Source organism: Protomyctophum parallelum (genome assembly GCF_964188405.1).
Source record: "Protomyctophum parallelum genome assembly, chromosome: 9".
NCBI classification, from domain to species: Eukaryota; Metazoa; Chordata; class Actinopteri; order Myctophiformes; family Myctophidae; genus Protomyctophum; species Protomyctophum parallelum.
In genome coordinates, this window is record NC_139706.1 from 18,192,285 (window position 1) to 18,217,671 (window position 25,387).

The 25,387-nt window shown below is 44.4% G+C and overlaps 1 protein-coding gene across 2 annotated transcripts in view; it reads left to right on the forward strand.

The window, feature by feature from the left end:
• Positions 1-14,379, forward strand: part of ulk2 (unc-51 like autophagy activating kinase 2) — a 56,680-nt gene extending 42,301 nt beyond the window's left edge. The window contains exons 16-27 of one of the 2 annotated variants that reach the window (XM_083773487.1): positions 26-186; positions 803-886; positions 3,113-3,393; positions 3,720-3,901; positions 4,077-4,186; positions 4,486-4,623; positions 5,652-5,893; positions 6,831-7,009; positions 7,422-7,540; positions 9,163-9,320; positions 10,046-10,181; positions 10,979-14,379. In XM_083773487.1, the coding sequence (XP_083629613.1) occupies positions 26-186; positions 803-886; positions 3,113-3,393; positions 3,720-3,901; positions 4,077-4,186; positions 4,486-4,623; positions 5,652-5,893; positions 6,831-7,009; positions 7,422-7,540; positions 9,163-9,320; positions 10,046-10,181; positions 10,979-11,043 (1,855 nt within the window). In that variant the 3' untranslated portion in view covers positions 11,044-14,379. The remainder of the gene's footprint in view (positions 1-25; positions 187-802; positions 887-3,112; positions 3,394-3,719; positions 3,902-4,076; positions 4,187-4,485; positions 4,624-5,651; positions 5,894-6,830; positions 7,010-7,421; positions 7,541-9,162; positions 9,321-10,045; positions 10,182-10,978) is intronic. The other variant, XM_083773488.1, reaches the window with a different exon arrangement.
• The last annotated feature ends 11,008 nt before the right edge of the window (positions 14,380-25,387 follow it).

Sequence of the window (25,387 nt, forward strand, 5' to 3'; positions counted from 1 at the left end):
TTTCACATCGTTTGTTGTTGTCCAGGTCTGGCACGGTGAGGCGTTCCAACACCAGCCCCATGGGTTTCCCCAAGGCGTCGTCTGGATCCCCCAGCTCCTCCTCCGCCTCCGACGTCCCTCAGGCGGTGCAGCAGGGCCGACGTCTCTCCACGGGCAGCTCCCGCCCCTACTCCCCCTCTCCTCTCGGTAAGGAGGACATGTCCCGACATGTCTTTGTCTGTCTCCAGGTAGCCTGGAACTCACCTATGCTTTTTATGGCATAGGCAGCTCCCGGCAGGAGCCGCCGGGAGAAACTATGCGCAGCTGCGCGACATGAGACTAATTACTTAGAGCGACAGAGAGAGAGAGAGAGAGAGAGAGAGGAGTGTGTGTGTGTGTATGTACATGTGTGCGTGTCAATTTAACAAAGGTGCAGACGATCAGAAATCAACAGGGAGTGAGCAATGTTTGCGCTACTCTATGCCGAATTGAAGTAGCAGACTTTTTTTTCTCCCTGGAAATAAAAACGTATGGGTTTCCGAGGCTAGTCTCCAGGCGGCAGAGAGTATCTCACTGCCAAATCCACATTTTAACCACTTGTATAGCCTTTTAATGTCTTCCAAAAATATTGCCGATCTACAAGCTTGTAGATAGCATGCATATATGATATTTTCACTTATATTGCTTATACTATATGAACTGCTCAAAATAGATGGTTAAATGCAGCCTGAAGTGAATGTCAGATGACGTGATGTTGCAACAGCAGCTAAGTGTGTGTGTGTGTGTGTGTGTGTGTGTTTGTGTGCGTGTGTGCGTTTCTCAGTGGGCACCACCCCCCAGCAGCTCGGCCACTGTTGCTGCGGGCATCCCCAGAGTCATGAGTCTCGCAGTCGGAGCTCATCTGGAGGTGAGTTCACAAGCACAGCTGCACAACTCCAGTTAATCCGGACATCAATTAACTCGTCAATTGATCATATTCACACGGCTGCTGTCAGTACGCCAAGGCATATTCCGAAGAACATGTAAATGTTGCGTTCACACAAGCATGCAGCGACAACAGCTGGAAATGGCACGGTTAAATGGCACAGGGAACTGGTTAACGGCAAGAATGATTCTTTCTTCCATTTACGGAACAGAGCAGGAATTGTGGGGAGAGAGTGGAAATGGTAAAACCTAATCATAAGATTGATTGACGCTTCACTGCGTTGCTGGAGCGCTGGCAAAAGTTTGAAGCCAGCTCGACTTTTTTGTAGCTGTCAGGCGTCAGTTTGCAGCGTCATGAAACTGACTTCCATTGAAACTGAAGTGTTAGCCTGTCGCCTTGTCAGGATGTAAACACCTTTTATGACGTCAGACACACAAGACAAACAACTGTTTCTGTTAAGATAATAGCAGCAGCTGTCATAAGGCTTTAGTTTGTTTTCTCTCTCTCTCTCATTCTCTCTCTCTCCTTTTGAGGGGCGCAAGCCCCTCCGACGTCTGGCTTTCAGAAATGACGTCAAGTGGCAGCCAAGTCTGTGGACTTTTTTTTTTTTTTTTTTTAAGATATTTTTTTGCGGCTTACGCCTTTTATTGATTTTTTAAGGGACAGACAGTAGGCTGACAGGAAACGGGAGAGAGATGGGGGGATGACATGCGGTAAAGGCCGTGTCGGGTTCGGGAGTCGAACCCGCGGCACACCGCGACTGGATCACCAGTCCGGTGCCCAGACCGTTACGCTACGGCCTGGGCCAGTCTGTGGACTTTTAACACATTTAACACAGACACACAAACAGACAATCCTAATATGTGCACATTCATACACAAACATTCAACCACGCTTGTCTCACAAGTGACTCCGTTTGTTGTGCCATGTGGTTTGTTGTCATGGTAACTGCTACAGGCGGAACGGAAAGCTGTTACATCAGACAGGTCACAGTGCTGTACTTTGTCAGAAGTACACAAACATAGATTTTATGACTCTGGTTAAGATGTAACAATCGAAACATTGGTCTTCACCTACTATAAGTGCTATCCAGTACATGTTTTCTTCTTATTGCTGCATCGTGTCCTGCTCCTGAGATGCACCCCATGGGCTATAGCCAAAGGCACAGAGAAATATCCCTTTCTATAGATGTTGTGAATGACCTAGAAACTTAGAAAGTACACCTGTCTCTCTACTCTCTCTATTCTGCTGACTTTGCAACAGTGAAGTGAAGGTTCATAAAATACTGTGACTTTGTTTGGAAGTAGGTGAAAAACTGTGGTCGTTAGCAGACTCTAGGGCCATCTAGTGGTGATTTGTACATCTTCAACATAAACCAACAAAGTGGCAAAGATTGCTGTGAAAATACATTTCCAATTTCCAAAATATGTTTAGGGTATTTTTGATCAAGTTTTACAATCGAACAAAAGCTTTCGGAGCACTTTTATGGCTGCCTGAAAAGAGACATCAGCTTTGTTGAAACACTACAATGTGACGACATTTCGAGCTTGTAGATAGGGCTAGTTCTGCCACTTTCATGTGACACTGCGCTATGACGAACTAGGGCATTCATTTACCAAAGATATATTAAATAAATTAACCCATTCTGGACTGGAACGCCTTTTGGTGTTTTAAGCATTATTATTTATTATAATTTAGCTATTGAAAAAGAGCAGATCTACAAATCTTTGCTTCTGGGAGGAGTCCCTGAAACAACATATTTTCAGCCCATAGTTTCTGGGCTCCTTAACATGAAATATTGAGCACCACCAGGGACAAATTAGCCATTGGGCCAGTGGGGCCGTGGCCCAGGGGCCCTTGGCTCTCAGGGGCCCTTCAGGGAAATTGGACCGTAAGGTACTAGGTTTGAAAAGGGCTCCTGGGGCCCTTCATTGGCCATTGATTTTGTTAAATTTAGGTCAAAAAGATGATAAAAACACGGAAAAACACGAGCACGTGCGCTATGGGGGCCCTGCAAAAATGACCGGCCCAGGGGCCCTCGGGGGGTTAATCCGTCCCTGAGCACCACTGATATAGAAACATAAAGGTATTTCAGAAAACTGTCAGGATTTAGACATTTGTAGAATCGTCCTCGGGTCTAAATGGGTTTTTTAACGCAACTCATTCAATGTAACCCCCCCTCCTCCCCTCCCATCTCCGACCATGCAGGCTCTCCCATCCCGTCGTCCCAGTTGCTGGGTGCTCGCATGCAGGGTTCCCCCACGCCGATGGAGGCCTACCAGACCAGGCATAAGCTTCACAAGCAGCAGTCGGATCCCCTGCTGCACGGCTCCAACAACTACCCTTCCTCCGGTCACTCCCCACAGCTGGGTCGCCCCGCCAGCCTGGGAACCTCCCCCACCAAGCACCTGGTCCTGGGTTCCTCTCCGCGCTCCTCCGACTGGCTTCAGAAGACCCCTCTGCCCACCATCATTGGATCACCCACAAAGGTTGGAGACGTGTTTTAGCTTTCTTTCTTTCTTTCTCATCACATATCATCTCTCTCTCTCTCTCTCTCTCTCTCTCTAAATGGATCTGTCTGTTTTGATTGGTAAGGTGAATGAGGGACAAATACAATTAAATTGAACAAGTATGAACAAGTGTGATAATTATCAGGTTAACTCGGATACTTGGCACCGTCTCGTCTTACACCCCATATCAAACATTGTCATTGCAATCTTTTAACACAAAGTGCCAATAATAATAATAATAATAATAACAACTGTGCCAACACAAACTCAACTCATTCGTGTTTTCTCCATTCCTTTTTTTTTAGACAATTTCGGCGCCGTTCAAAATCCCCAAAACGCAGGCGTCCTGTAACCTGATGGCCCTGGCTGACAGCCCCACGCCCGCCAAGACACTGCCGGACGCCAGAGAGGTCTGCGCCCACCACTGCAGCCCTTACCCCAGCGGACGACAGGCGGCGCCTGAAGGCAGCAGAACCACCTTTGGCAGGTAGGACACACCGAGTGGCGCGCTATGAAAAGTCGTGAAAATGTGGCGCAAATCTTTGAATGTATATTTCAGCACCACTGGCTCTTCCCTGTGTCTCCTGTAGGACGATCCCAATTGTCTTCTGTGGAACCCTCTCCCCGTTAACCGCTCCCTCCGCTGTGCTCTCTCCACATAGGTCAGTCAGCACCGGCCGTCTGTCTGAACAGCCAATCAGATTCAGCCTGGGCGGGCAACCCTATCAGGGAAGCACAGACAGCCTGAACACAGAGCGACCTATGGACACAGGTACACACATCGCTCGTCGTCTGCTGCTCCCTTTGCTTATCTCAACGTAACCACTCACTTCTCTCACATGGTCTGCGGAGAGTATTCACATGTATGACGTTGTGGGCATGAGTATATAGCTGTTAAACGTCACGGCTGTTGGATGTGTTTTCGCAACAAAAAAGAAAGAGATGAAACGCTCGCACGTTAAAAATCACTTTTCTTGTGCCGTTGGCTGTCACCCTCGTATGGCGCACACATGTATGGTTTGCTGTTGAATGACACATCCTCATCCCCCCCCCCTCCCCCTCCAACCCCAGCCCCTGCAGGTCCGTGCGCGCTGGTTCCGGGTGGGGCGGCGAGCCCCCGCACCGTCCTATTCACCGTGGGCTCGCCGCCAAGCAGCAGCACCCCCCCGACCTGCAGCCACCTGGGCAGCAGGCCTCGCACCACCTCAGGTGAGAGACCCAAATGCCACTTCTTCCACCCCATGGGAAAACAGTTGGCTGTGTGGCCCGCTGTAGGCTCCCACCACCAAGGTCACCCACTAAGCTAAGCTAACCCCCCCCCCCCCCCCCTGCATGTAGCGCCTCACAACATGGCATGCGTCTGCTTAAAGCTGCTTGAAATAACAACTTGGTTGGTTTTTTTGGGGGGGGGTTTTCTATCATTTTTATGCCACGATTTTGCAACCCAGTTTTTTCACCCAGTGCCAATTATCTAATGTAATCCTGGGCGCTACACTTCCTCTGCCAACCTGGGGGGGGGGGGGCAGCGGACTGACCTCATGCCTCCTTCTATGCATGAGGAGTCCAAGCTGCTTCTTTACACCTTTCCCCGGTCGGACGTAGCGCGTGGAAGGAACATGTTATTCCGACCAGTTCCTTTCCCCTCCATCAGGCGTCCCCCGGCTGGACAGGGGGAGGTAGTTTTAGAGACCAGGATCACTGCATGTTTTTGTGAGAGTATACCTACCCTATAGGGGACACGGGGAGAACATGCAAAAAACTCCACACAACTTGGTTGCTTCACTGCTAGTAGAACTGCTGATAAGCATAAAAGTGTGCCTTCCCTTTCCTGCCATCCGGTGACTTTCACTTCTTCTGCCGTCCATCTCTCATGGAGGGCGTTCTGTCTTGTTCTGGCTTCATCTTCCTCTCTATGCGTATACTGAAATGCAGCAAAAGAAAACCTGAAGCGCTAATACAAATATTTTCAAATTCCAGTTGGAGTTGCAAAGGATCATGTTCACTTCAATACAGTTCCTTTATTATTTATTGTTGTTGCAAGTTGCAGTGAAATGTTAGTTTGCAACTCCCTGGATTTTATGACCAAGCGTTACGAACAATCACAATGGAATTGTTTCGTTTAGCTATTAAATATTTGTGCTACTAGAAACTAATACTGAAACAAAGGGGGGAAACGTGAATAAAATCACATTATGTTGCACATCAAAATCATTTCCAATAATCTTCTTCTCCCTCAGTGGGCTCCAACAGTTCCGGAGGTTCCCTGTGCTCCGTCAGTGGGCGGGTGTACGTGGGCTCGCCTCCGGGCATGGCGATCGGCACCTCGCCCCCAGGGGGGGGCTCCGGCGGGGGTCACCACGTGGCAGAAGGAGGGGGCCCGGGCAGCCTGCGCTACGTCCCCTACGGCACGTCTCCACCCAGCCTGGAAGGATTCATCACCTTTGAGGCCCCCGAGCTGCCCGAGGAAACCCTGATGGAGGTGAGGATTAAAAGAGAGAGAGAGAGACTGGAATGCCACTGTACTTCTTGGTCCTAAACACATGCAGAATACACAATGGCAGAATGCCTGGGCACTGTTGTAACTACAGAAGTGCTTGATGTGAGCGAGAGAGGTAAGGGGAGAGGAGGCAGTGAAAGAGTGTGTGTGTGTGTGTGTGTGTGTGTGTGTGTGTGTGTGTGTGTGTGTGTGTGTGTGTGTGTGTGTGTGTGTGTGTGTGTGTGTGTGTGTGTGTGTGTGTGTGTGTGTGTGTGTGTGTGTGTGTGTGTGTGTGTGTGTGTGTGTGTGTGTGTGTGTGTGTGTGTGTCAGTGTCAGTGTCAGTGTCAGTGTCGTTTTCGTCGACTAAAACTATATGACGATTTGTTTTCGTCGACTATGACGAAAACGAAATAGAAACTAAATGAAAACTAAGCTACGATGACCAAAACTAAGACTAAATATATCAACAATTTCGTCAAGAAATAAAAACTAGACTAAATCGGTACTAGTGGACAAGAGATCGCGTTGTGAGCTTGTAGATCGGCCATTTTCAGCAAGTGTAAAATCAGCCATTACGGCTGCATCGAGGCCTGCCAAAATACATTTTAGTCGACTAAATCAACCGTAGATGTAGTCCACTGAAATCGCATGACATTTAGTCGACTTAAACTAGACTAAACGGCAAAACATTCCAGGTGACAAAAATGTGACTGTGGGCTATATCTTGTGCCGCCCCTTAACCGTTATCCCTAAACTAATGTGCCATTTTTTTACTATTTAAAAAAACAAAAACACTGTGTGTGTGTGTGTGCGCGCGTGTGTGCCCGCGTGATATGAACTCAGCTTTACGACTCCAGTATCAGCCAGAAAACACAGCACAGGAGTAGGCCTATACGTAACTTGAACGCTCCACTGACTCTGTTCCCGTTGTTGTTGCAGCGCGAGCACACGGACACACTGAGACACCTGCAGATGATGCTGTCCTTCAGCGACTGCGTGTTGGAGATCGCCGCGGTGCGCGCCGGGGGAGCAGACCTGGGCATGTCCGCTGCGTGCCTCTACCCGCCCCAGGATAGCGTGGTTGTCGACCAGATCAGCCAACTCAGCAAGGAGTGGGGGTGTGTGAAAAATGAATATATATCTATATACAACTATATGCAACTGTCAAAGGATTTACCCTTTCACAGAATTCATGATAATTCATAATCTGTCTTGAACGTCATCGTCTGTAGGAAAACAACAGAATCACATTTAAAATAACTTGAAAAGGAAAAGTAATATAATTCCGGCATGTGTCAGAGCACAAATCAATGTGTGTATTGTAGAATAACTATTTAACGTAGACCCTGCAGTGCACTTACTACTATACCACATAATGATATTTCTTGTTCTAGGCATATATTCTCACTTCTCGCTTTTGTGATATTGTTTTTGTGAGGCCAGGAAGCAACGATAAAACGATAAGTCCAAACCGCTTCTGTTTGTGAACGTACTGATTGTAGTGTGTGACTCTGCTGCCCCCTGCTGCAGGCAAGTGGAACAGCTGGTGCTGTACATGAAGGCGGCTCAGCTCCTGGCCTCTTCCCTCCATCTGGCCAAGGCTCAGATCAAATCAGCCAAGCTCAATCCTTCTACTGCTGTTAAACAAGGTAAAGATAATATTCTCAGTGTGGAATATCTCCACACACCACAACCCTCGGTAGGTAGGGATCATTTGCACTCTGCAAGGGCAGCAGTTATTCTGGAATGACATCGTTAAAAATGCGGCGCGTCAGCAGTTTTGAAGTGAGCAAACTGCAACATGCAAAGATGCCCCCGAGTGTTGCACCGAGCTGATTTCTCAAAACATTGTAAAGATGATAATATGGATGGGAAAGGTCCACATTGTTTTAACCATTTTATATACTTTTCTGACGTTGCTGAGCAATCTCATCTACTTATCTATATTTCACAGATAAAAGAACTTACGTTCAAAGTGTGGCTGACCAGTTTTTAGCTCAATGGCGTCACCTGTCCATCTCTGCTTCAGCCATGACTGGTTAGATGCAGATGATTAGGTTATAGGACAGGAATACAATCTCAACACGACATGGATTATAAGAAAGGGGTGCATAAAGTGTTCTTATATACAGTGTTGTTTTCGTCGACTAAAACTAAGACGAAAAATGTTCGTCAACTACCTTTTTCCACTGACGAAAACTAAATGAAAACTAAGCTATGGCGACTAAAACTAAGAATACATATTGACAATTTCGTCAACAAATAAAAATTAGACTAAAATGTTAGGAAGGGAGTTCAAGGGACTAGTGGACAAGAGATCCAGTCTAAGTAATTTTACAATTAGTTGCATGCTGAAAAGTTTCATTATGACGGCATCAAGGCCCGCCAAAACACATTTTGTTCACAAGACTAAAGTCTTATGATGTTTAGTCGACTAAAACACTAAAACTAAAACATTCCGGGTGACTAAAATGTGACTAAAACTAAATTAAAACAAAAATAACACTGCTTATATAACTTCTAGTATTTCTCTGCATTTTTTAAGTGCTGCAACCACTTCCTTAAGGGACTATGTGTGTGTGTGTGTGTGTGTGTGTGTGGGTGGCTGGGTGCGTCTGAGCCAGGGGGGCAGTCAGACAGATATTTTGTGAAGCCACTGAGGAAATCGGGATTTCCTGAAAGTTCATATAATGGCCTGTTGTGGCCATAAAGTCGCGTATGTTCTGAGGGGCGTGGCTACCGTTACAGTCTATGATCGGGATTCCCCTTCCACTCGAGTCAAAATAAAAACCAACAGAGAAGAAGGGGGGAAGTCCCGCCTCGTTGTCTGGGCCAGCCAATGGCCAGCTGGGCTAAAACGGATCTAGAAAGATGGCGACTTACAATACAAGGACTGACAGGCTTCATTTTACGTTCATGTTAGACCTGGAGAACGCTTTGTCCATATTTTTTACAGTCTATGGTCTGAGCACAAAAACAGCATGGTTGTTTTTCACCACCTGTGCGCAACCTAATACACACACAAACACACGCACATATTAACTGTATATATGGTGATTTCGGGTGTGCCAGTATACAGGTACAGTGACAGTACAGTAGTCATTTCTCAACCGTTTCGGACACGTCGGAATCGGGCCGGCACCCTGGGTCCCCCCCCCCAGGGACCCCCACACGGAGTTGCGCCACTTACTTCACACGGGTGTGATTTCTGTCCACTTGTCGGTTGTGGTGTTATTCCACGGCGGTTCATTCTAGCGTTCTGTCTCCACAGTGGTGAAGAGCCTGAACGAGCGCTACAAGAGCTGCATCTCTCTGTGCCGCCGGCTCACCGACAGGCTCAACCACTTCTTCTCGGACAAGCAGCGATTCGTAGACGAGATCAACAGCGTCACGGCCGAGAAGCTCATCTACAACTACGCGGTGGAAATGGTAACGTGGCCTGGCCTTTCAGTCGGATATTATTATACTGTCGGATATTAGAATATAAATCAAATATTAGCACATAAATGTAACCATAAATTAAAGGAGCATTCAGTGATTAGGGTGATTTTGGGGGAGTGCAACAGGCCAACATCACGTGCACCAACTCGATTATGATTGGAGGAAGGCCCCTCTCATCCTGATTGGATGAGGGCTTTCTCACCTGCCACCAAAACTGAAACCAGGGTTTTACCCCAGGGGTCAACTGGGGACAGGGAGGAACTCCGAGTCCTTATATGGTCAACAGACTATCTATAGTAGGGAGGATTATCCCCCAAAAAAGGGAAAAAAAGTTATATTTGAATTAAGTGAAATCACTGAATATACCTTTAACTGCAAGTGTTTTAAAATCTAGTTTTCCCTCGTTTAAATGACATCAAAGACCAGTTTCCGTAATGCATCCCCTATACCTAAGAGTGACTGCAGAATTCTAAATTCCAAATATTAAATAACAACGGAAACAACGCATGAGATGCAGAGTCCTGTTACTCAACACGTCATCCTGTATTCTCATACTCCCTTGTTGCTCATCTCATTAACATCTTACTTTGAAGGTCTCTGTATCGAAATGTCCAAAACCCAATTATTTATCGGCCTTCACACTTTTCGAGGAGAATCCTTCTGAACGGTTTCAGTCATCATGGGGTGTTTGTTGGTTCTCGTGCATTGTCCAGGTCCAGTCAGCTGCTCTGGACGAGATGTTCCAGCAGACAGAAGACATAGCATACCGCTACAACAAGGCTGCCATGTTGCTGGAGGGACTCTCCAAGATCTTGCAGGACCCAGCTGACATTGAGAATGTGGCCAAATGTGAGTGGTGCATGCTCACATGCAGATTGAGGAGAGGGGGTGGATTAGTGCAGTTAATTGAAAAAAATAACGCAATCTAGATTCAGACACTTGTGCAATCTCATTTTGTGAAGAATCGTGAACTTGTGCAGCACTAGTTGGCTGTCCGGGGTGCATACTTAGTCTAGACTAGTCTTTGGTTAGACATAAGGTTGGTGAGGGGTGCGTTAAAACGACCGGATTAAGGTTGGTGAGGGGTGCGTTAAGGGTTGAGAGAGGGTAAAGGTTAGGTTTAGGTGTGCTGCCCCGTGGGAGGTTAGGGTTAGGGTGAGGGTAGGATAGGTTGTAGGACTAATGACTGGTGTAACCAATGACTAGTCTAAACTAAGTACTGTCCAATTAATTTGAGTTACTCTTATGTTTTTGCTACAAGAGAGAGTCAAGCACTTTGATGAGTCTGTTTAAAGCCACAGTAGTTGGCTCCAGGTGCCACATTCTGAATGTAGTAAATGTTCAGCAACTACAGACTGAAGACGACAAATATATTTCATGGAAAAAAGGAGAATCATGTGAGCAATCGTGATCTCAATTCTTGTAGAGGAAAATCGAGATTAAAATTTGAGCAAGTATCGTGCAGCACTAGGATGGATAGATGAGATGAGAGACGGACTGAGATGGGCCACTTGGGAAAAAAAGCAATGGATGTCTTAATGAAATCAAAATGAATAAAATAACAATACCAATAAATGGATATGAACTGTATTTTGTATTTCTATGCGTTAATATTGTTCTCTGTTATGTGTGTGTTTTCCCCACAGACAAGGCAAGTGTGGACAGGCGAATTTCTGCCCTTTGCTACTGTACAGTCACACTGTACGAGTAGCAGACCACACACACACACACAAAGGAGAGGACAACCCTGACCTTTTCCAGAGGGACCACTCTCTTGAGACTATGGACTACAATCCCCACAAACCCACAGTTCCCTCTTGTAGCAGCTCAAGCACTTTTCATTTGACTGGTTCCATCTTGTTCTTCAACCATCCATGCAGCAGTCCGTATTACTTTTTGCATCGCAGACTTTTAGCGCCAAGAGTAACTGATGCACAGCTTCACTACCAAAGATGCTTAATAAATCCTGGAAGGCTTAAAATGACTTCAACCAGACATGGACTTAACCTGCGCTGTCTCAAGTGCATTTCTGTTAAGTTATTTTGCTAGCCATCACGATGACAAGACAACCGAGAAAAGACATATGTATCTCCACCGCTCAAGATCTTATTTGCTTTTTCATTACAAGGAGAAAGAAAAAGTAAAGTGGGCAGGACAATGGGGGGGGGGCTCTTGTGGGCGTTTTTTTTATGAATTCTTATTATGAATTGTTATTTACTCTGTTGTTGTTACTGTTATTTATTATTTCAAAAGAGTACGGATGTTTCAAATCTCCTGCCTGTTGTTGACAGCCTGAACTAAAGTATTGAAGTGGAAGGGATCGCAGATATTTACTAACGGCAGGCAGCCCAACACTGTAAGAAAACACCCATTTAGTCACACAAGCAGGATGTAATTTACACTGTATATACAGTACACATACAGTACAAAGTAGTGACAGATATGGAGACATCAGCAGTGGTCTGAATGGCAGTGGAATATGTAGATTTGTAAATATATCGTTTGTTTTTTAGCTCAAGCACTTTATTGTGAAGAGTTTGGGAGGTAAAGTATCTTTTTTCAAAAGGTTTTGATGGTATGAATGTGAAGGCTGCGAGCTGTTTGCTATCGCGGGCTTTGTGAAGAAAAAAAAAGAAAAAAGGACTTGGCCATGTCACGGCCTCTATTCCTGCCCTTGAAGTCTGCCGGCTCCAAATCAGCTCTCCCTCTCATTGGCCAGGCAGGCCTGCCTGTTGACTTTGTAACGGAGGATGACATTGAATTGATCCAGGGTGGGGATGGCACCCCAGAATCACTCTGTTCATGTGTTCAAGTAAAAGAAAAAAAAAAAAAAAACAGGAAACAACATATGAGAACTTTGATGGGGGTGAACTGCCAGGGCTCCTGTGATTGAGACCTTTGAACGGAAGTTTCCCCAGAGAGAGTGAATATGAATGGTCAAATTACTTGAGTAGTATACCGTAAGTTTAATTTTACTAAAGAAAATAATAGTAGTACAGCTTTTTTATGTTCATACTTCAATAACTGTAGCTTATTTTCCAGGAAACCTGATGTTTGCAAACGTGTAAATATTTGTATGTGGTGCATATGATTTTATTATTTTCCCTATATATTTGTGTGTGTGTGTGTGTGTGTGTGTGTGCGTGTGTGTGTGTGCACGAGAGAGTGCACAGCGTGAGATGCTGTTGCCTGCGGGTGATGAATTATGCCATTGGATACCCTGCCTATCTGAAAGAGCACAAAACTTTATATGTACATAGTCGGATTTGATACTTTTTTTTTCTCATGTCTGCCAAAGGTTTGATATTAAACCTAATCTGGCACAGCAGGAGTGTGCCAAATAAACCCCACGGCAGCTCCGATACTTCACCATTCTCTTTTTACAAGGACTGTTCATTGTTGTACATAGTTGATTTCCATACGGAGATCAAGTCTAAATGTGTATGCAGTCACAAATGGCACTGCCTCGCATCCATTCGATTCTCCCCCCTCTCCCAACAGTATTTGTGTATATGTGTGTGTGTGTGTGCGTGTGCGTGCGTGCTTGCACATTTTCTGCATGTGTGCACACTCGACTATAGTGTGCAAGGCCAGTGATATTACAGTCTGACCTGCAGAAGGTGCCCACCTTCTAAAAAGCAGACATCCTTTGTATTGGTGTGAATAAGACTGTGTGTATGGACACCACTAGGGCCTGTTTTCTGATGTACTGTTTCATTTTATAGACATACCTGGCTTTTCTGTGCTCTTGTCTGTTGTGCGCCCCCAAAAACCCACCCACCCTTCACGTGAGCACTCTGCACCACTTAAAGCCTTGTACTGCACCCACACAGTAATATCCTCCGTGGTCATTTTACTGAACTGCGGGTCCATTTGTACACCCTTGACCCTTCTGAGTTAAATGAACACAAAGGATTTACTGTGCAGAGTGGAGAGGGAGTAAAAATGTAAAAGAGAAAAAAATATATATACAATACATTTATCAGTTTGAACATTTGTACCAAAATCTATGCCTAATTATCCATGCTTTAGAATTTAGGCCACACTCCCTTTTGTATCATTTTGTTGAGTGGGCAATGGAGTGCTAAAGGTGGACTGTTTTTAGACAACGCATGGGCAACCAATTACACGTTGCACCCCATAGAGCTTGTAGGAAATTAAATTGAATGTATGTATCTTGTCATTCTGTGTCCACGTCTAGTTGTGCTGAATGCGTTTCTAATAAATCTCTCCTGTTGACAGACAAACCCCATAACCACTTTCAACCTTGTGTCCCTATTTTGGGCAGGTGTGAGCAAATTTTGTCATTGCAAATTGTGAAAATAGCAGATCAGCTATTTTTTCGCACGACACCATTATACAATGAAGTATAAAATGGGGTTGAACTGATCATGATCATATTGCAACAGACTTTTCCACACACCTATTTTTTCTGAATTGTTGATGTTTTTTGTTGCGTATCTCACCATGGGGCATTCGTTATGGAACTCAAATGCAGTCTTTGTTTATTAAAAAAACAGACAAAAAAAACAATGAAATATGGAGGTCATTGTCTTTTGTGGTTTTGAATTGATTACATCGTGCTCTGCACAAATACATATTGCCACAAGTTAACAGATTGATAACTGATGCTATTTTAAAAGAAGAATCTTTTCTTAATTCGTTTTTTCAAAGAGCGTATTTACAAAAGCAGATTTATCCAACTATGCCTGAACGGACGCCACCTACCAAGAAAGATAGATCATATTATGATTGGACTGGGTCTCCAGCTATTTTATGCTGATTATTTTTTCTTAAATGAAACAAAACCCGTTATTAAGGAATTCTGAAACTATTTGTGCTGTGTAAGCCTCAGGTATCCAGCTGTACACACTCAGTAGATCCCAACATGGACTGTTGATATTGCTATTTGCTAAATAAACAGCGCCATTAGACTGTGTTATAAGAAGAACATTGTTTGGTTTGGTTGTTCCCATACATACTTTCCTTTTATTTGCAAATTATTCAAAGTTGTTTTAATATATTGCTTCTCAGGTGATATTCTATGTGTTGCATTACATTTTCAAATGTATATACTAATAAAATAAAGTAAACCATGATTTCCCAAATATTCTAATACACATGCGAACACGCCTCTAGCTCGCTCATTGGCCTGTAGCCACGGACGGAAGTCAAATCCATCCTATGCGAGCTAGTCTATTTGTTCTTTTCCTCCGAGGTGGAAAGCCTGGTGACGCGAGGTTAAATTGCTCCCAATGAGCAGGTTGGTGCCTTGCATGATTTTCTCCGCCATCGGTGTATGAATGAATGTGTGTACAGTGTGAATGGGTGAATGTAATGCACAATCTATGTAAAGCGCCTTGGATATAGGCGCTGTATAAAAGCACCATTTAACATTTATATAGGCTACAGTACATAGGTTAAATTCGTCCTCTGCATTTTACCCATCCTGTGAACTTGTTGATCTGTTATTTTCAAATAGGGTTAAAGTGGTTAAAGTACTGATTTTGATGCTGTAGTATTAGTAATCACATTTAGCAGGGACTCCCCTGAACCCCCCTCAGATTCCCTATGGCTGTCAAGTTCAAGACAGAAGGCCTTGAACTTCTGAACTACTCTTCAATACACAATCTTTTAAAATGATCTACAAGCTCACAATGTCTCGATGTAGATCGGCTAGTTGAACTATTTTAAAATGTTTTTTTAAATAGTAAAAAATGGCATAAGGGTGGCGCTAGATGGAGCCTCTCAGACTCAGGATTCCATACTGTATGGATGTTGGTATAAGAGACAACAGGAGTTGTTCAGAATAATTCAACATTCTCCAATTCTGTAGACTCTGTAAATGAAGTAATCCAGGTGTTTAACAATTGTACTCTTGAGAGCATACAATGAAACATTTGCCTTCATTTTACACTCAAGCGTAAAAGATCTTATAAGGGTCCATTTAGTTAAAGGGACATTTTGCTGCTGGAACAAGCTGCAGTCACTCAATGTCAGTAGTATTTGTAGTAGTAGATAACAGTAGCACAATTTGAAATTTGCCCCCTATGGCCTGAAAAATAATGAACTCTGTGTTTGACTGGATTGTAGTCCAGGATGGACGTGAGACCACATTTTCATGAAATGGTCATGATGATTATGGCACCATTACTAAAATATCTAAAAACACTTATTGCACACATAAGAAAACACCCAGGAACGTGTTTGTGCCGTAAACATTTAAATAAGATCTGGTTGCAAAAGGGGTGAAGTGGTCCTTTAACAATTCTCCATCATTTAGCTGGGGACCACCTGGAACCCCTTCAAACCCACTGATATACTGACCTACAAGGTCAACCCACCCTCAAGAATAGCAGCAGTGAAACTGCTATGCTGCGTTCTGCCCGTTTCACTTCGTGAAATGTTGTACACTGGTAATTGATAATAATGTGACGTGTAGTCATAGGCAGAATAGATATGATAACACTTATTCCACACTGCAGAACATTTAAACAAACATGTGAGAAATAAAAAAAACACACCTGTGTGAAATGAGGGTCGCTCTTATCATTCATCATCTCATTCTGGCCAATCACAATTACATCAGTGTCTGAGCAAATAGGCACATCATGACGATGTAGAGAGCACCACTCACTTATTTCTTTATACTATTTAATAGGGCCTAAGTAGTAATTATTTTCAATGTGTGAAAAGAAGTGGTCAGTGTGGTTACTTTTTTCTTCCTGGATATAATGTCTGGGTTTCCGAGGCTAGTGTGGCTGCAGAGTAGTGATGCACCGAATATTCGGCCGCAGAAAATATTCGGCAGAAAATGGCTAAAATTGCATTTTCGGCCTATTCGGTTTCGGCCCGAATAGGCAGAAAATATATCACCGAATAGTGTATGCAATTAATGGATTCAAACGAGCTGAATAAATGTTTTATGGACCCATAATAGTGATTATTATTTAAGTTAAGTTTTGCCATAACCATTTATTTAGCCATAAATCAGGTCACTTTAAGGTACAGACATGACAGGAATGGTAAGAAAAAAAGATATGTATTATTAATCATATTCGGATATTCGGGATTCGGTTTTCAGCCAACTGTTTCCTATATTCGGTATTCGGTTTCGGCCAAGAATTTCCCTTTCGGTGCATCCCTACTGCAGAGTAAAGCCACCATGTGCTAAAGGTGTAATCACAGAGCTATCTGGTCGTAGGACAGTGTCTACAAGAAAACATAAGTGGGTTTCAGATGAGCCGATCTTAATTTGTTAACTGGACAGCGTGACAATGAATTGAACATTTTCTGTAAACATACAACTGGACAGTGGACAGCATGAGACAGCATTTGACAGCCCTCCTGGGAGTTGCACCCAAATCCCAACATATAGCTGGCATGTACTACCTACCAGGGCTTTGTTTGCTATGTCATCATCGCTACTTACCATCACTACTTGCTGATGTGACTAAATACATTTAAATAGGGAGGAGTAACCTGTGTTGCAGTGGTTGAAAACGAACCGTCCAAAGCCTCAACTCTAAATATGACACTAGTTGGCAACAGGCTGAACACACAGCATCCACAATCATGTACACTACATATAAAGGCACCTACACATGTCTCAAATAATATGAATACACACATTCAGTACACCCTAGAATTAACAGCAAACAAGAACATGGCATTTAATATTTAATAACATTTTCTCTCTCTGGGACGGCAATCTGGACTATATTTTAAAAATTGCCTGGTTAGCCATCATCTTCAGGTGAATGGCCCATTGACTTGTGATTAATGGCTGAGTCAGACCCATTGAAATATTATAGAGAACATTGATTGGGGTCAGGGGACCCCCAGGGGTCCTTAAGGGAGTTCCAAGTGCCGTGGTCCCCAACATGTGTTAATATAGCATCAAAATCAACAAGCCACTATAAATTATATACTTATGTGAAAATAGCCGATATACAAGCTCACAGTGTTGTGTGAGCTATAGGGTGGCCGTGGTCCCCCAAAAAACATGTTATTATAGCATCAAAATCACCCATTTGAAAATAGCCGATCTAAGCTTGTAGATTTGATTATTAGGCTAGCATGGACAAGCATATAATTTATAGTGCCCAATATAAAATCCCAGGGTGATGTGATCTAACAATCAATCCTTAGGTTATTATTAGGCTAGCATGGATGGACACATGATAGCACACAACTTAGTACCTATTATACAATCCCAGGTTGATCTAACAAATCAGTCCTGTGTGATCACCAACTCACCAAAACTTGTCACATTAAAAACGTTTGATGGTGTATTGATGCCACGTACAGTGAGGCTCACTGTTAGCCCCTCTCGGGACCCTACATAATGTCAGAAACTTCAGTAGCATTTGGGTTCTGCTTGGAGGGCTAGCTCACTGTGTGAGATGCGTTAGCGTCACGCTAACGTCGTTAGCATGGCCTCCCTTGGCTCAAAGAGGACCAAATAAAAAGCAGGCAACACAATGTTAAATTAGTTTATAATGTTACATGTTCCAACAACAAGGCGCCGTACCTCTGTGGTGACGGTCTGCTGTGCTCGCTCCATTGCAACTGCCTACAGCCTGCACTTATATCACACATAACGGTGGAGATAAGTGCCGAAAATGTCTTAAAAAACACAACACCTAAAATCGGAACGTTATATGGGCATATCAAGCACCAACAGACCGTCAGAATTTGCTCACCAGACCTATAATTAATTAAAATAGCATACATTCCCAGTCCTCCTCCCAGTCCTGAACGGGCGCAGCCATCTTGGTTGGCCTCTGAGGTGAGGGGGCGGGGATTTAGTCAATGAGATTCAAAATAGGCTCAGGAGGGTGGTAGACTGGTGAAACCACTCCCCCTGCTGGACAACATTTGCATTCTGCATGGAGGGCGGGGCACGGTCGGAAATACCGCACCGGAGCGCACTATTTTATTTATTCTGCTATATTTGCTGATCTTAATTTAATTTTGGCCTACAGACAGAATAACCCTGAAAAAAAAAAAAAAAAAAAAAACTCACTCTTAAACAACACAGATGGTAGACTTAATCTACATGTTAATTTCACTCGTCCATATGTTAAAATGTTATACTTTCAAAGTTTCAAAGTGTTTTAGCAGTCAGCTGCTCGGTTGCTAGGCTACAGTGCGCAGTTCAACATTGGCCACGCACACAGCACCTGTGTAGTCAACAGTTTGGACCAATGAGCGGGACTCATTGCTCATGTGCCAGCCATGTGCCAGCCACGCACACGCTGATTCGCTCTGCACGGGTGCCTGTCAACCTATCACGAGCTTGGGTGCGGGAGGGGGAGGAGCAAATAGTCAGGTCCGAATGCACAGTGTCCAGAAGTTCAGAAGACGTCGCGCCACCACCCTGACCAGCATCAACCGCAACACCTGTCCGCAACTGACTCGTTTCTCGAGACAGACCGTTGACTAGTCTGTCCCAGCGCTGTTTTTCCTTTATTTTTTGACGATGGGCTCTCAGATTGGCAACTGATCGACGACACGTCAACTTTAACTGGACGGTGAAAGAGCAAGGACCAGTCGCAACGGCTCGTTTCGCCAGCAGATGGCCCTCCAAGCTTGGCGACGATCACCACTATAGGCCCGGGGACTCTTTTGGATAGTTGGATACCTACATTTCGGTTTTTTGAAGTTGTTTTTATGTATGTAACTATGTACTATGTACTAGTCTGTCTCGGCGCTGTTTTTCCTTTATTTTTTGACGGGCATGGGCTCTCAGATTGGCAACTGACCGACGACGCACCATGACCGTCAACTTTAACTGGACGGTTAAAGAGCAACGGCTCGTTTCGACGGTTTCGCCAGCAGGGGCCTCCAAGCTTGGCGACATTCACAATCACCACTAGGCCCGGGGGACTCTTCGATACCGTTACATGCATGCAGGATTGCAGGTAGATGATTTATTTTAAGAATTAGGCAGAATCATTACGTTTCGTTTGTACTTGGTTTCTCTGTGTGTCGTGGTGTCCGTGTTTGTGTGTTTAGGGTTAGTGCTGGTCAGAGCCATCTAATAGTATTGCTAGTGCTGGTTAAATTGCAAGCAATTTTGGCCTGTTTCTGGCTCTGTACGAGGCCACAAAGCACCATCGATTTTTCAGTTAATTTGCAGTCTGGGAAACTGTTTTGATCGTGTCATTTTCAGCTGTTGTTAACAAGCTAGTAGCAACTGTCATGTTGAATGCGTATGTCATCTGATGCTGATATGTACATATTGTCCCCGCGACCTATTTAAAACTAACGTCCGAATTGATATTTTTTTCAAACACAGAGATTAGGCTATGTTAATGTCAGTTGTAATATGCTAACGTAATGTAGCCTAATGCTAACGTAAAAGTACACAATGATTTAACTAGATGCGGAGTATTTTTGAACGATGGGACTTGGCGCTAACGACCAATGAGAGTGACTCATTTCGCGATGACGTCACGGGCGGCCAATCACAACAGTCCTTTTCCGGGACTTTCCAGAGCCTTGGGAGGACTTTCCAACTGTCATGGTGTGGCCTTCTTCTTTCGGCAGTTTCTGGCTTGTACAGCAACGCTGCTCGTACAGTGAATGTTAATGATTTAGGGACTACTCGTTTTACCAGTGGAGGGCGCTAAAGTTCTGTAAGTAATGCAAAATGAAACATTTAAGTTCATTATTTTTGTGTGTTATTTGTCCCATTAGAAAGACGCTAATAACGGTAATGGTTGGTTGTCTGTTGGCATGGTTAAATACGTTGTGGTTGGTTAAAATCTTATTGAAGGTTGGTTGTACATAGTTAAGGTGTTGTTGAGGCTTGATTGATGAGTCATATTTCCCTTATTATGCATAATTTAACATTTCGTTTTTTTCTTTTAATCTACATAATTAATGTTTTATGTTATTGTATTAGTGTTATATTAGGCATACCATATTCTGAATTACCAAAAAGAGGACACATGCGCGCGTGCACGTTGTGCATGTGTGGTGCATGCGCTGTTCAGTTTGAATTAAATGGGACTCTTAAGGGTCCATTTGGTTTTACTCTCTGAGTTATGGGGGGTCCTTGAAATTAAAAAGTTTGAGAACCTGTATGCAATGGCTTATCTCTTGTAAAAAGAGAGACCAGCCTATTCTCCAAACCATCATATCTTATGCTTTGCTAGGTTGTACAAAATAATATTGGGTCAATTTAATTTGCAGGAATCGCCTCGCGCACAGCTGCCTTGTCTGTGTTGTTGACATGACATGGGCTTGCAGGACAGAACTTTTTTTTGTGACAGACACATAGTTCCTTTGCAGACAATACAATCTGCTTCTCATTGGTCAGTGACAAAGACAAAGCTAAGAAAACAGTAGCCTATATACTTTTTCTGCATGTCAATGATGAGATAGTTCTTTGTTTGCTCAATTTAGCAGACGAGCTCTCACCCCGTAGAGCTGTTTTGTGCTTTGTAGTTTCGATATGGGCTCGTAGATCGCTGGCACCTTTATTTGCCATAGATGCATACGTTCCTGCTTTGCACACAGTGCATTCTGCTTCAGATTTGTCACGGCCAGGACGAAAACACAGATACTTTTTCCGTAAATCATCTGTGAAGTTGCATTTTCGTTTCGGCATCTTTCTCTTTCTCTCTCTCTGTACACTGAGTGACACACACACACACACACACACACACACACACACACATACTGTGACTGCATGCATGCGCTCGCCTCCAGTTAGTTTGTTTAGATCTGCGCATGCACTCCGCCTCTCAGAGTGCTTTGTTCGGGCGCGTTCAGAAATATCGCACCAGAGCACACTCGCCTATTAGTTTGCATTGTAAATACACGCTACCCTCAAAAGTTAAAACCCCGGTCATTTGCAGGATTTTACAAAAAAAACCCGGACAGCCCCGGACAGCCTCCCAAAAGAGGACTTGTCCGGGCAAAAGAGGACGTATGGTAAGCCTATGTTATATGCTGTTACTGTCATGTGTCGATTGTATTTGTATTAGGCTATATTAGGGTTGTTACTGGTGTTAAAAGTGCAAATCAGGTTTTCAACGTTTTTTTCCAGGCTAAGGGATTAAGGACTCCATGAAGTTGCATAGTTGCAGGTTAAACCTTTCCATAGATTCCATAGACTTGTTTGACAATGACAACACTATTATTGTGTGCTGTTAAATTGTTTTCAGTAGCGTATTGTGTTTTGCACTTGCTGTTTGTAATGTGTGATCTTAATTATAATCATCTCGTTGTGTGTGTCATTTTACAGGTAGAGGCTGAACTCCAGAAAAGGGGAAGACCAATGATGGAAGGAACTGAGTGAAACGCTGATGTGAAGTCTGTGGACATGAAGGTGGACATGAAGCTGGGGAGAAGCCGAGGTATCAGTTCGGTCTGGAGGCATCGGGAACATTTCGCTCCATCACAGGAGGTAAGGTGATGGAAGGACATTTTCCCAAGGCGAGCGTCAGACGAGCATTTTTGCCCTTCCTCCAGCTCGCCCACTGGTAATGTTGAGAGAAGAATGTTTCCTGTCATTACTACATGCGCTTCATTTTCTATGCACGGTAGGTACGAAGTGGGTAAGGTATATAATCATGTGACAATGTCCACTTAACTGTATTGTTTTCAGTAGCATATTTGTTTGTCTTTTCCCGGGCTCTTTGTAATGTCACTGCGTGATCTTATAATCATCTCGTTGTGTGTGTGTCATTTTACAGGTAGAGGCTGAACTCCAGAAAAGGGGAAGACCAATGATGGAAGGAACTGAGTGAAACGCTGATGTGAAGTCTGTGGACATGAAGCTGGGGAGAAGCCGAGGTATCAGTTCGGTCTGGAGGCATCGGGAACATTTCGCTCCATCACAGGAGGTAAGGTGATGGAAGGACATTTTCCCAAGGCGAGCGTCAGGCGAGCATTTTTGCCCTTCCCCCAGCTCGCCCACTGGTAATGTTGAGAGAAGAATGTTTCCTGTCATTACTACATGCGCTTCATTTTCTGTGCACGGTAGGTACGAAGTGGGTAATGTGTATAATCATGTGACAATGTCCACTTAACTGTATTGTTTTCAGTAGCATATTTGTTTGTCTTTTCCCGGGCTCTTTGTAATGTCACTGCGTGATCTTATAATCATCTCGTTGTGTGTGTGTCATTTTACAGGTAGAGGCTGAACTCCAGAAAAGGGGAAGACCAATGATGGAAGGAACTGAGTGAAACGCTGATGTGAAGTCTGTGGACATGAAGGTGGACATGAAGCTGGGGAGAAGCCGAGGTATCAGTTCGGTCTGGAGGCATCGGGAACATTTCGCTCCATCACAGGAGGTAAGGTGATGGAAGGACATTTTCCCAAGGCGAGCGTCAGACGAGCATTTTTGCCCTTCCCCCAGCTCGCCCACTGGTAATGTTGAGAGAAGAATGTTTCCTGTCATTACTACATGCGCTTCATTTTCTGTGCACGGTAGGTACGAAGTGGGTAAGGTGTATAATCATGTGACAATGTCCACTTAACTGTATTGTTTTCAGTAGCATATTTGTTTGTCTTTTCCCGGGCTCTTTGTAATGTCACTGCGTGATCTTATAATCATCTCGTTGTGTGTGTGTCATTTTACAGGTAGAGGCTGAACTCCAGAAAAGGGGAAGACCAATGATGGAAGGAACTGAGTGAAACGCTGATGTGAAGTCTGTGGACATGAAGGTGGACATGAAGCTGGGGAGAAGCCGAGGTATCAGTTCGGTCTGGAGGCATCGGGAACATTTCGCTCCATCACAGGAGGTAAGGTGATGGAAGGACATTTTCCCAAGGCGAGCGTCAGACGAGCATTTTTGCCCTTCCCCCAGCTCGCCCACTGGTAATGTTGAGAGAAGAATGTTTCCTGTCATTACTACATGCGCTTCATTTTCTGTGCACGGTAGGTACGAAGTGGGTAAGGTGTATAATCATGTGACAATGTCCACTTAACTGTATTGTTTTCAGTAGCATATTTGTTTGTCTTTTCCCGGGCTCTTTGTAATGTCACTGCGTGATCTTATAATCATCTCGTTGTGTGTGTGTGTCATTTTACAGGTAGAGGCTGAACTCCAGAAAAGGGGAAGACCAATGATGGAAGGAACTGAGTGAAACGCTGATGTGAAGTCAGTGGACATGAAGGTGGACATGAAGCTGGGGAGAAGCCGAGGTATCAGTTCGGTCTGGAGGCATCGGGAACATTTCGCTCCATCACAGGAGGTAAGGTGATGGAAGGACATTTTCCCAAGGCGAGCGTCAGACGAGCATTTTTGCCCTTCCCCCAGCTCGCCCACTGGTAATGTTGAGAGAAGAATGTTTCCTGTCATTACTACATGCGCTTCATTTTCTGTGCACGGTAGGTACGAAGTGGGTAAGGTGTATAATCATGTGACGATGTCCACTTAACTGTATTGTTTTCAGTAGCATATTTGTTTGTCTTTTCCCGGGCTCTTTGTAATGTCACTGCGTGATCTTATAATCATCTCGTTGTGTGTGTGTCATTTTACAGGTAGAGGCTGAACTCCAGAAAAGGGGAAGACCAATGATTGAAGGAACTGAGTGAAACGCTGATGTGAAGTCTGTGGACATGAAGGTGGACATGAAGCTGGGGAGAAGCCGAGGTATCAGTTCGGTCTGGAGGCATCGGGAACATTTCGCTCCATCACAGGAGGTAAGGTGATGGAAGGACATTTTCCCAAGGCGAGCGTCAGACGAGCATTTTTGCCCTTCCCCCAGCTCGCCCACTGGTAATGTTGAGAGAAGAATGTTTCCTGTCATTACTACATGCGCTTCATTTTCTGTGCACGGTAGGTACGAAGTGGGTAAGGTGTATAATCATGTGACAATGTCCACTTAACTGTATTGTTTTCAGTAGCATATTTGTTTGTCTTTTCCCGGGCTCTTTGTAATGTCACTGCGTGATCTTATAATCATCTCGTTGTGTGTGTGTCATTTTACAGGTAGAGGCTGAACTCCAGAAAAGGGGAAGACCAATGATGGAAGGAACTGAGTGAAACGCTGATGTGAAGTCTGTGGACATGAAGCTGGGGAGAAGCCGAGGTATCAGTTCGGTCTGGAGGCATCGGGAACATTTCGCTCCATCACAGGAGGTAAGGTGATGGAAGGACATTTTCCCAAGGCGAGCGTCAGACGAGCATTTTTGCCCTTCCCCCAGCTCGCCCACTGGTAATGTTGAGAGAAGAATGTTTCCTGTCATTACTACATGCGCTTCATTTTCTGTGCACGGTAGGTACGAAGTGGGTAAGGTGTATAATCATGTGACGATGTCCACTTAACTGTATTGTTTTCAGTAGCATATTTGTTTGTCTTTTCCCGGGCTCTTTGTAATGTCACTGCGTGATCTTATAATCATCTCGTTGTGTGTGTGTCATTTTACAGGTAGAGGCTGAACTCCAGAAAAGGGGAAGACCAATGATGGAAGGAACTGAGTGAAACGCTGATGTGAAGTCTGTGGACATGAAGGTGGACATGAAGCTGGGGAGAAGCCGAGGTATCAGTTCGGTCTGGAGGCATCGGGAACATTTCGCTCCATCACAGGAGGTAAGGTGATGGAAGGACATTTTCCCAAGGCGAGCGTCAGACGAGCATTTTTGCCCTTCCCCCAGCTCGCCCACTGGTAATGTTGAGAGAAGAATGTTTCCTGTCATTACTACATGCGCTTCATTTTCTGTGCACGGTAGGTACGAAGTGGGTAAGGTGTATAATCATGTGACAATGTCCACTTAACTGTATTGTTTTCAGTAGCATATTTGTTTGTCTTTTCCCGGGCTCTTTGTAATGTCACTGCGTGATCTTATAATCATCTCGTTGTGTGTGTGTCATTTTACAGGTAGAGGCTGAACTCCAGAAAAGGGGAAGACCAATGATGGAAGGAACTGAGTGAAACGCTGATGTGAAGTCTGTGGACATGAAGGTGGACATGAAGCTGGGGAGAAGCCGAGGTATCAGTTCGGTCTGGAGGCATCGGGAACATTTCGCTCCATCACAGGAGGTAAGGTGATGGAAGGACATTTTCCCAAGGCGAGCGTCAGACGAGCAT